The following is a 12,978-nucleotide window of genomic DNA, read 5'->3' as shown; positions in this document are numbered from 1 at the left end:
GTGCTGACTCACGTCTTTCAGGGGAGTCGATAACGTGCACGGGAGTGCCGGAATGACACACAGCTATGGCCGAATAAATTAACACCGTTAAACCCTCAGCCGTGCAGAGGCGGTTACAGCACGTGGGTGAAAATGTCCCGAGGTGAAAACAAAGCAAGTTGGGTGGGAAGAGAGAGAGGAGAGAGATAGACAGATAGAGAGAAAGAGATAAGAGAGAGAGGGAGAGGAGTGGGGGGGGTTAACTGGGATGAGAGACTAAGAAAGAGAAAGAGGGATAAGAGAGAGGGATGAGAGAGATAGAGTTTGGGAGGGACGCAGAGGCACAGGGAGGCTGACTCAGGCAGAGAGAGAGTCATTGTTATTGTCATCACTTACATTAGTGCTTGGTAATGCTGGGGCTTACATAAAGCACACTGTCAGAGCTCATACGCTTTCTACTGTGCACGGAGCATGGTAATCACGCCTCACACAAAATGCTTTTTCCTGACTGATAATTATCCAAAATTGTCTTTTCACTGACTTAGAACAATTCGCTTCTAGGGTGTGTTTTGTAATTAGGCTCCCTGAGAAATTATCTTTAAGAGTAGAACACTTTAGCTTGGCTTTGATTAATAAGAAATTACTTGAAAAAAATGGCAAAAATGTGAAATCTTCATTGAGTTAAAGCTGAAAAAGTAATGGCATGGAAATCACAGTGCGGGACTCCATTTTCTGAGCCAAAGTATATTTCATCCGATACAAACAACAGACAAATTCAATTTGTGGACAGACAGCACTGTCCTTTTGATTAAATCCTACAACAGCAGAACAGCACATCAATCCAGCCACTTTTGAGTTATGTACATTGCAATGGGGGCAGAGGGAAGGTTGGTGGAGTGGCAGGTGCAGCTGTGCTCAGGCCTGAGCCAAGATGGACGCTGTTACTACTCACCACATAGAGCTGCTTCCAGAGCACAGCCCATTCCTGCAGAGTGGAGGTGACCTCAGTTACAATGGGGTCTTCAAGGGGCATCACTGTTTCATACTGCCTGTTCACACGCACACACACACACACACACACACACACACACACACACACACACACACACACACACACACACACACACACACACAAAAGAGGTTAGCACTAAGACTTCTCTGGTGTATTGAGTTTGGTATGTGGAGACTGGTATGTAGTTGTATAGCCTCCCCAAATCCATCCGTATTTGTTGTTGAAAGGCAGAAAGAGAGAGCATTAAATCAAAGAGAGTGAAGTACACTTGGTTAAAAATGCAAACTCACCATCTAAACAACTGCAACTTTAAACTGCATTTTCTAAAACTGTAACCAGATTTCACTCCCATTCTCAGTGTGTGAGCACACTACTCTAGTCTGTATTGAGTTGCTTTATTTACAGACTAACCAAGCACATGATTTAGCCTAACCAAGCCTGTCACAGCAATACAGTACAGCCTGAGGATGTGCAATACCGCCGTCATAAAAAGCTGCATGGCTCCTGCAACCATTGCAAATACATCCCTGCACATTAAAAACAGACCCAACTTGTAAGTGTACACATTACATAGACCTGATTTGTATGCATGTACATTACACATACCCATTTAGCAATCATGCAGATTACACAGACCTGTTCGACTTGTCCAGATTATCTGAACTGTTATTTTATTTAAAAAGGAATATTATTCCACTATAGGTTTCACTCATAGTAAGTACACTAATACACTAATTATTTTACCAGTTCTTGTTTTAAAAGGGATTATCATTCTTGCTGTCTCTTTCGTCCTCTTCTACATTTATCTCTCCCTCCAGTTTTTTCACTGTCAGTCCTTTAAATTCTTCTTTTGTCCTTCTATTTCAGATCGCACTATGCAGACTGATTGATGTTATCAGGCCTGTCTCCTCTGCATGTTTCCACAGTGGAAGCATACAAGAGCAACAGCTAATTAGACTTTGGAGGGATTCTTCTGCATCTGGCAGATTTTTCTCTAACAAGGAAAACTGGAATTCACAGCTTCCTAGCTAACGCCCTGAGTTTGCAAATGACCATGTTAATGGAATTTATTTTCCAGAATTGAACAGGCTTTGCAGAGTAATAAATGAAAGAATGTGTATTATTGGACATATTGGCACAATATGAGGGGATCTGACATGGGGTGAATCTATATATCGCCACCAACTTTATTAAGTACACATGTCTTGATTACTACCCTAAATCCCACTCATTACTTGTCGGTGTCTGTCCACTAGACCACTATCAGATCTTTGGATAGCAGACCACTTTTAAAGCAATACTGATATCTCTAAACAGACACACAAACATAGTGTTATATGCAAGAAACGTAAGCATCGTGCCTATTGTGTTTCCAGGGCAACTGGCATAATAAGTGTTGCAGGTGCTTGTGATGTGGCTAATCTTCTTCCTGCATTGCTTTCCCTTTAAAAGCCAATGGGAGAAGAGAATATATATATGAGTGTAAGAGAGCTTGGATCAATGTATCATATGGGCTATGTAAATTGATTATGAAGTGCCCTTAGGGGATGGCTTTGGAATGGCCATACTTGTATAGGTTGTGAGGTGTTATCTTATGAGTGAGGCTGAACACTGGCCAGCATGCTCATGACAATATGAATTATCAGAGTTTGAACAAGGCATGACAGTGGATGCCAGACAGATGGGACATTCCATTTCTGAAGTTGTGCAGGCATTTAACTTCCCTCAAGTCACAGTGTCATGTGTGTACCTAGAAATATGTCATAGAAGGCATTACCACCCACAGTGGACAGCACAGTGGCTGCCCACGGGTGCTTAATGATTGTGGCCGGCGGTGTCTGGCTAGAATTATCCATGTGAACAGACAAGCGACTCTAGAAGAAATCACAGCCATATACAACGCAAGAAGCCCCATACACATATGCCACAGGTCAGTACAGCATTCTTTAGCTTCCATGGGATATGGGAATGGTGTGGCCTGCATGTTCACCTGACATGAGCCCAATTGAGCACTTATGGGATGTGGTGGAGAGGTCCATTCGCACCCGACATCCTGCACTTACAAATACTATGGTGCTGTGCATGGCTATCCAGGAGGTATGGCTCAACATCCCTCCAGATGTCTTCCTTCCACTTGTGGAATTGATGCCACTTCAAGTTGCTGCACTTCTCTGGCCTAGAGGGTACTACACAATACTAGTTCCTGTCCCATGACTTTTGGAATGTCAGTGTATATTTGACCTGTCATGCAGCCCTTTAGCCCTGCTGCTCAGGACTTGACATCCCTGACATGCCTGAGGAAATCACCAGAGATCAACATTTCCAGAGTATTGATCAGTTTTTCCTGTTTCTAGTTTAACCTACTGTATGTGTATATAAGCCTGTTCAGGCCACTTCCTCTTTGCCTATTATTCCGTATGCATACTGAGCATTATCTGTCGACTGCTTTGTGTACTTGACTGTGCCTGTTCTATGGATTTTGTCTGGTGGGTCTTACCCTTTAATTACTCCAACTTTTTTTCTGCCTTTTGAAATTCGCTTGTCCCTGCTTTCTCTGTGGATCCTCCTGTGTTGTTTTTGCCTGCTTTGTACTGGTTTTGACTTTTGCCTGTCTACTGTTTACATTTTGATCTGCCCTTTTATCAGTAAATCCATATCGCTGAACTTAATCCGTGAGCGTCTGAGTTTTTATGTCACGTTACATGTCTATTAAAAAAAACAAAAACAAAAACATTTTTATTGGCGGTATGGGGTGGCTTTTATTGAGGGGGGGGGGGGGGGGGGGGGGCAATTAAATAGCGTATCTCATCCCAGTTCTGTGTTCCCTCCTAGACCCATGCTGACTGTGAGATGAATATCAGACTAAACCAATCTAAATAAATCAACTGGCATGTCTGTCTTTATGTTAAACTTGTACCACCTAGCCATACCACTGGGTAAAGGTGGGTAAAGTTTGTTGCTGTCATGTGACAGTATGTCAACTCTGTGTCACCTTTGGTGGGATACAAGAGCGCAATCATGGCCTTTTCCCCTTTAAAGTATAAATGCTAAGTGTTAACATTCCCTTCTGAGATCCAGCAAATGTTGATAATCCCTCTCAGGTCTCTTCTGGATGTCTATTGCATGATTATATTCATTCACATCTATTATAGGTATAATATTTGCATTATCATTGCTAGGATATGAACTGAGGGAATTGGTCCCCCCAAAAAGCTAATGTAGTAGATGAATGAATCATGAATGGAAGCCCATGGAGACAACTTAGCATGATACAATTTACATAAAGGTATCTTGCCCATGCTAGCTAACTAGCAGTCCTTGCAAGGGGTTTTCTGTCTTTCATGCCAGAGGCTTAAGTTAAGGAAAGATGGGTCTGGAAGGCACTACAAAAATCTCACTTTATTTACCCTCACTTTATATATCAAAAACGGTAAATGACTCAAGAAGGTTTTAAAATTGCCCAGTCAGTAATAGAGGAGAATCTGTGTCTGCCTGATAGCCCAGCACGCTCGTCCCTTGAGGTAGCCACAAAAGCTGTCCCATTCACATTTGTTTTCCTTATCTCGAATTCTTAAAATAGGCTGCTGGACAAAGAGAGGAAGAAAGGAACCTGTGACAAAGAGTTGTCATGCACCTCACCTTCCACTTGAACCAGACTGTGAGTACTGTTCAGTGTTACGTGCTCCTCTGAGAAAGGGTAAGATGTCAAAAGCTTAAGCACACGGTCAAGGACCTGCTCCTCTCTGTTTCTGACTGGTGTTCCTTGTGTTCTTCATTGTGGTATGATCAGAGTTCTAACCTGGAGGATCTCCTCCCTTCACACACTCACAGATATAGGCACACACACATGCAAACATGAACACACATGAATACAAACACATGCATACATACGCACATGCACGCACGCACACACACACACAAACACACACACACACACACACACACACACACATGTGTGTGTGCGAGCATCTTATTCCAACTTGAATATTGTATCCTAAGTGCCTTGCTGAAGTGCAATGAAAAGAACTCTTGCCTGGTTTAATACGTATTAGTTTTCGATGTGCGCCAGTTGATAGGCATGAAGACAGGTATACTGCCCTTATCAGTCAGCACATGTAGTCACACTGCGCACTGCAAGTGAACAGTGCCTCACGGTGCCATAGCAGTGAAACTCATTCCATCACAGTTCTGTCTTCTCATTCTGTTTAACAAGTCAAACGATAAAATGCATAGCAGATCCGGAATATTACTGCACACATGTCTGGAAAAAAAGGCCATATACAGTCACTGACCACTTTTGTTAAGAACACCTATATTGTACCTTTATTAGGTGCTAAGTGACTAAGTCACTGCTGTGTTTAGAGTGGGCCCTCACCCAAACACGTCCTGCCAACAGTAAGACATAAGTCAGAAACTGACTGCTGGTGAAAGGCCAATGCACCAGAAACTAATGCTATAACTGTAACCAGGCATATATAGACTACAGTCTCATTGTAACTGGGCATGTATGGGCTACAGTAACTAACTCAAAATGTACATCTATAAAGGACATCTAAGAGGTATGTGGTTCTAATAAGGCAGTGTGTAAATGTATATGTACTTTTTGAGGATAAAATACATGAGTGTTTAACTGGCACAAAAAACATACCAGTAGTTAGACCAGAAATGTTGACATGCTCACAACTACCCTCTCCCCAACTGAGTATCAGATTAAAAGTAGTCAAAAACTGGGACAACAGTACCTTGTAAAGAAGTGCTATCTATTGTACTATTCCTAAATGGCAAAGGGTTGGGAGGAATTCAATCAATTTGGCCTGAATCTGTCTACCTGTTGACATCATGTGAGTTTGTGACAATAGTTCTCCTGAAATGGAATTGGTGCATTTCTTATATTAGGTAACTATTTTCTACCTGGAAATGAAATGACCATAGAAACCTGATGAGGCAAGAACCTCATCTGGAACTGCTGGAAATTACATCATGGACTGCGCTTGTCATGATTGGGAATACACAAATACTAGGGGCGAAAGGTTCATATCTTAGAATGGCTAACCAATAATGGCTTTCCATTGGTCATTTCCACAGCTCTCGTCACCATTGTTTATAGATTTGACATTAATAACACTACATTAGTGTGTGCTATTCCATAGTTTTAGTGGTTTGCATTTGTTCTAAAAAACCCATACAAAAGTAAAGGATTATCAGTTCTAGTTACTTGGCTCCTTAGTCACATAAATGAGGTATCCCTATTTGATAGATGCAGTGTTGTAATATGGGGCTTCAGATGTAGAGGTCTTCAAAATTATGTTTAATGAAACCCTGAATTAAATTTCTTTTCCCTCATTTTTTAAATGTATATAGTATGGAGGGACAATTTATGATTTTTTAATATATATGTGTATATTTCATTAGTGAAAACTAATCCTACTCTTACCAATGATGTTAACATCATTCAGAAGTATTTCTCTAATATGCCATCAAAACAAACAAAATGAGAAGACAAGTATAAATTATACACAACATTTACTGGGTGGATGTCAGAATGAATGGATGGCTGGGTGGATGCTGCACGGTGCTTGAAAACACACATTTGCTTACTTAAAAAGCACTGATTCCAAAAATGTAATAATATTAAGAATATTAAAAGACATTTATCAATATATATTCAAGTGGTTCCATTTCAGTGTAAATCTATTTTATGGATATAAAAAAGGGCAGCCAAGCTGAATTAATTCTGCAGAATATACTATGATTAGTATATTTACAGGAAAGAAGACAGATTAGGAATGAGGTATAGAACTTGCTACCCATGAGCTAATACTTGACTAAATTATCATAATCAGGGTGATAACTTTGTTTTGCATATTCAACATGGATGATCAACGTACTTGTAAAATATACTTTAAAAGAATTCCTCAACAACTGAATACTTTTTACATAACGTATTTAAATACCCCTGCACTGCTGATAGAACATCTTTATATCAGGTATACCATCAAATCTGCACCAGACTGATCCCTGACATCAATCTGTGTAAGTAACAGTCAGACCCAGTTCCAGACCCAGTTCCAGAATTTGGCAAAACTTAAACAATCTCAAAAAGCACAAACAGTTCCAAAAGTTTTTATCCTAATCAGTGAGCCATAAAGTGGTGTCCTCGAGGTGGAGAGGGGAGAGAAGCAGAGAGAGGAGAAGGAGCAATGTAAAAGAGAAAAATGAGTAAACATGGTAATCCCACAATGACTCTCACCCTTGGTATCTCACCATCTGTCTCACTCTCCTCCCTCCTGTCCACTGGTTAACCCATCAAGCGAGCAGCTTGCTGTAAATCAATAATGGGGTACTCACCCTCTATTTGTGATGATGGCCTTCCTCAGGTAGACATAGCTGGCCGGGAAGATCCCCTATAAGAACAAAAAAGAGGGGCTTAGCCTTCTGCCTTTGTAAATGATGCCATTAAATCAGCCCTGCCGTTTAGTAGAGGAGGATAAAGTGAATGCAAGCACATAGTGAAACTTCTAACCACAGCAGATGTGTCCCTGTGAAAACCTCACCCTTCACTCCAATTGAAACATCACACACATTGTGTCTTTACATCGTGTCTTTACATTGTGCTAGCTTGGTCAATGTAGGCATAATGTAGGGACAGGTACTAGAACACCGAAACTAGACTACAACTAAAATTTCTCAGCCCTCACCAAGTATTTGTTACAGTCTTTCTCAACTTACGGAAAAGATTTCTCACAACAAATGTACCTGTTCTAAAAACAACAATTAGTACACAATGCCAACCCTACAAAATTTTTCAATCTCACTGTAAACTGAAATATTGCTTACATTTCCCTTAATAATTTTAGATTTGTTGATTTTTCTCAAACCTATGCAAGCATGGTAATCAATGAGTAGATAAATTATGCACTCAATCCAACATTATTTGTATTGCAGTTATTTTAAGAAAACATACTGAAGTAAAGGTTCTTCAGGTTCATACAAAAAACAAAACCTAAAAATCTTTAATTCAGAGAAGGGTTTCTAAAGACACATGGTCAGATTCAACCCAGAAGAGTTTGACTCACTCTGAAAAATCACAAACCTCTTTGATGGTTAGTATGAACACAAAACTCAGAGAAACTGCTTTATATTGTAATGCTTTATTGGTCTCTGTCACGCCAGAGAGTTTAACTGAATCACAGTTGAGATTCTCTCTCCCAAGCCACCAGGGAAACAATTGACGGGCATGTCGAATCCAACCCTGGCATGCCTCTGCTGTTATACCATCACATGCTTCCTCCGTGGTATACAAAAGGGTTTCCCTTTCATATGGATTGCCATTATACACTCTCCACCTCCAGGATAAATAGAACTCCAATGGGGTTTAGAAAGGGTGAGTAGAATTACCTCAAAATGCAGCTGGGTTTCTAACCATTCACGGACATGTGGTGAACGGTGGAACTGTACACTGTCCCAAATGACCACATGCACCATATTTGGTCCCTCTTGGCCTCATGCTTGTGTGGGCAGGAGTGTTTTGTATTGTGAGGACGCAGCACAGCACTGTGACAAACTACACCCTGCATTGTTATAGTAGCACACATTGTGACATCTCCGCTTCTCTGTCCTGGGAGAGACAGTGGATTTGCATGTTGCTCTCAGTTCACTGGAGAGGTGTCTTCACCATCCCCTATCTCTTCTTATTCTTATTTCTCTATCTGCCCCGACTCTTCCCCTATTTGCCCCTAATCCTCCCCTATCTGCACCGACTCCTCCCCTGTCTGCCTCCACTCCTCTCCTATCTACCACCACTTTGCCCATCTGCCCCCACCTCTCCCCTATCTGCCAAAACTCCGCACCATCTGCCCCCACTCTTCCCCTATCTGCCCAGACACCTCCACCATCTGACCAGACTCCTCCCCTATCTGCCCCCTCCTCTCACCTATCTGCCCCGACTCCTTCCATCATCTGCATTCTGCTTCTCCCTGATTATGTATTGGTTTTCTTCACCATTGTCCAACACGTTCACCACAAATAATTTAGGTCATAATGTTCCACCAATGAACCAATGAATTATTTTATATTATTATTATTATTGTTATTATTATTATTTACATTTGTATAGTGCTCTTCTCAGACTCAAGGACGCTTTACAGACATCCGATATCAGCTTTTACAAACACTCACACACTGAGCTGACAGTTAGGTGAACTCAAGGGCAAAGAGCACTTCTTTAAATGAGTAATCAGCTAAATGATCACTGGACTACAGACATGATTTCACCTGATGAAAAGAGATCAGATGAAATTCAGAATTGTGCTCAAAGATTTTATTTTTTTCAAACGTGTTTTAGAGAACTGTATTTTCATTTTTTGCTTTTGTATTACTTTAGCAGAAAACATCAAAGTTATTTTAACAGAACACATAAAAGTTCTTCACAAGAAAACAAAGTTTGCATAACTTATAATTTTTTTTTTTTTACTAGCAATACCAAATCTAAAAGTGAGAAGGTCCTTTTTGAGATTTTAAAAAGAAGAAAGTTAAATTCAAGAGGCACCATAACATGTTGACTGGAAATGTACAACAGAAAACTGCCTACTGCCTGTGTAGTGACTACTGAGGTTCAGTAGGTTAGCAAGTAGCAAAAAGCAATTTAGTCAACAAAGAAATCACACTTGCTATAGAATTCCTTTTAGGTATTCATCTTTCAAAGGTTAAATTAATTAGCAACTGAGGGCACCAAATGTCATCACACAAAACGATCTGTTTAGTGGCATAATTCCATATGTTGAACTGATACATCATAGTTTATTATTCCAAACCTGTAATATGAAGATATGAAGAGAGTTTCCTTTTTTATTTGGGTTTTATAGCTTCTGCTAAAATGTAATGTGAACAGAAACTATTTTAGATCAGCAAAACTCAAGGTGAATGACACATTTGATTTTTTTAAAGGTGAAAACTGAGAAAAACAAGACCTCATTTTCATTAAGTTTTTGTGAAATTTTAATTCCATTAATGAGCGTCTTTATTCAATATAGTGACGTAAAAATGTCTATGCTTTTAATGAACACTGGAAAACAGCAGCTTACAATCAAAGTGATGCAAAACATCCAGAACTACTTCCAGTACATTGGCCTGATGAATAATTCAAGAAGGGGAGGATCTCTGCATAGCCACGTTCCACATGAGTAAAGAGCTTTTGCATAACCACCCATATCTACTGTCGTCATCTGACCTGTTTTCAGATACCATTTGAGGCACATTATATGAGATGAGATGACTACAAACGTAGATTCAAGCTAGAGGCAAAGCAGATGTGACTGCTTCTCTCCCTGCTCAGCCTCCTCAATTAGCTGTGTGCATGTATGTGTATGTGTGTGTGCAGGAATGTGTGCATGTGTGTGTGAATACGTGTGTGTGTTCATATGCATGCATGTGTGAGTGTGTGCGTGTGTATGTGTGTGTGTGTGTATGTGTAGAAGTTAGGTGCATGTGTATGTGTGTGCATGTGTGTTCGTATTCACTCGTGTCTGCGTGTGTGTGCATGCATTTAAACCCATCATAGAGCATTTCCTTTGGAGGGACTCTCTCTGACACTCAGAAAGAGTCAAGGAAAGAGTCAAATATCATCAGTTGGAGTTTTTTAACAGCATGCCATGTGTGTGTCTGTGTATGTGTGTCTGTGTGCCCTAGGCAGGAGCTATTGCTAGGTTTGTTTTTAACCAATGTGCAGGAGCAAAACCTAAAAAACCAAGTCATACAACCGTGAGAGAATCTAAGATAAGCCTGCAGTAATAATGTAAAAATGGGAACACCTGAGCTATGTTTGTATGTGTCTGTTTGTGTGAAGTGACTATAAACTACTCTGAATTCAACACATACTGTGTACATATTCATCCGCACAAGTTTGGGTCGCTGAAATCCAGCTACAGCAGCTTTACAAGCGGGGCGGCTGACATAATTGGCCTAGTGGGTCTAGGGCCCTCCCTGTCTTTCAACTAATAAAGACACCAAAATAATTAATTATATTTTTGCCATCCACATAGTTTTGTTTGCAGTTAAGAAGCAGATTAAAAACAATAGCACCACCTAAAGGTCATAAGAAAAATACGAATTGGCTAATATGGGCTGATTTGACCTAGCCCCAAGATGTAGATTATGTAGCCTATCTGGCAAGTGTGTTTTGATATATTATATACAGCAATCTGCCCCTTTGATTAGATATATGTTTAGGCACATTGTTTTAGCCTACAATATCTAGCTCCACCCTCACACCATCTGCATTCAGTACTATCCGAAGCAGATAAGATATAAAAAGCAACCCACTCACTATAAATATGTAGAAAGAAAACGGAGGACCATAACAGTGAATACCTTTGTTACTGCTGTACATGCCACTGTACATAGTCGACCTTAGTATAGCAGTGAGTAGCCTGCCTTCGTAACACAGAACCACTTTTTATAGTAGTTTTTTATTTATATAATTGTACCCTTGGTCTGTTCGTGCCTGGGAAGATCCAAAATTATTAGCTAGCTAGCTTCCATCACTTCATGAAAAGCTTGTAAATCTATATTTTTCTTTGTCTGTTTGTTTGTTTAGTTTAGTTTATGAATCTTGAAAACATGGCCGTGAAATAATTGCAACACAATTATAAACGATAAGAGGAATGAAACAAAATAAAAGTGTTTTAAAATGCATTGAACTTGATGTGAATATTAAACTTTGTTAAATATCGCCTGGGTTTTTGGGGGTTTTTTTCAGAAAAAACAGTACTAACCATGGGTCTTTATAATAACAATCATGTAGGCCAACATAAATAAATAAATAAAATAAAATATTGAATCATATAGAACACTGACTTAATGCTCACAGTCCACTGATTGATATGTTTTAATTGGAGAAAAATAAGCTAGAGAGGTAGAAATGATTTTTAAAATGATTTTTAAAAATTATTAAAAAAAAAAAAAAAAAAAAACAGCTAGAAAGGTATAAATATAAGAGAGCCACTGGCCTTGGCCTGTGGCCCCAGTTCAGAAGGTCTAGAACCATCACTGTTCACAATCCTCATGGAGCACTGGGTCACGCTTCGTTGTAGTGCTATAAGTATGGTGGAAATTTTACCCCTGGAGCCTCCGTCGCATGGAGTAGATTTCATGCGCTCTTCAGCTACAGTGCATCATCTGTGTTGTCTTCCGTGAGTGCCACTGAACTGCCACAAAGTGGTTCAAACACAGCTGTCTCTCCTTCACCCATTTGAAGTTACTGATAATACACCTTTTTAACACTGATGGCATGATGCCCAGACTTCACTCGCTAAACTACTAAACTGGGAGGGCGTTTAAAGACCTGCAAAAGATGATAAAAAAAAGTAAACATTAAAAGACTTGTCTTTGCAGGACCAGAATCATCCTCAATTGTCTCAGCTGATAACACCATATTGGCTTTCTCCACTACCTAACTTAACACCTCAAAGCGTGTGCCTAGACACACGCAAATGATCCTGACACAGTCCCAGTGAGCAGCTTGTGTTGGGAGGAAGTCATCCCCCTCTACAGCTGCCTAAATCAACAGATAAAGCAGGACCTGCAGACAAGCAAACCCTATGGAAGGGATGAACACTTGGGCCATGCTGGTCCTGCAAGCTTGCACATCTGCGCTACAGTGCTGCCGCCTTCTCAGGCGAGACGAGCACAGGGCGCCCAGGCTCGTTAGAAATGCAAAGCTCCTCTTGAATCATAGATGGCACTTTCAATGCTTTTCATTCACTTGGGCTTTCCTAATTTGCTGGCCCTCTTAAATCTCCCCAGACCCTTCGTGCAGGGCTTCCACGTCAAAAAAGCCGTGGTGTTCGGGAAACGCTGCAAAGCAAATGACTGCTCCAACCGGATTTATGAGACTGAATCTGAACATCAGTGGATCAATATTCTCTGCAACTCCAGTTCATCCCTTCTCCTTTCAGGGCAGTGTTCCACTGCTGAGCTATGAAATCAAC

The 12,978-nt window shown here is 40.4% G+C and overlaps 1 protein-coding gene across 2 annotated transcripts in view; it reads right to left on the bottom strand.

Moving 5' to 3' along the window:
• The window catches only part of dock3 (dedicator of cytokinesis 3), a 157,045-nt gene that overhangs the window by 91,121 nt on the left and 52,946 nt on the right, over positions 1-12,978 (bottom strand). For both annotated transcript variants that reach the window (XM_027001845.2, XM_027001846.2), the window contains exons 4-5: positions 7,340-7,395; positions 932-1,028 (exon numbers count right to left, since the gene is read on the bottom strand). In XM_027001845.2, coding sequence (XP_026857646.2) covers positions 932-1,028; positions 7,340-7,395 — 153 coding nt within the window. The remainder of the gene's footprint in view (positions 1-931; positions 1,029-7,339; positions 7,396-12,978) is intronic.

The sequence above is a fragment of the Electrophorus electricus genome, chromosome 20 (assembly GCF_013358815.1).
Source record: "Electrophorus electricus isolate fEleEle1 chromosome 20, fEleEle1.pri, whole genome shotgun sequence".
Taxonomy (NCBI): Eukaryota; Metazoa; Chordata; class Actinopteri; order Gymnotiformes; family Gymnotidae; genus Electrophorus; species Electrophorus electricus.
Note: the sequence above shows the minus strand (reverse complement) of the source record. Positions and strands in the feature narration are given on the sequence as shown.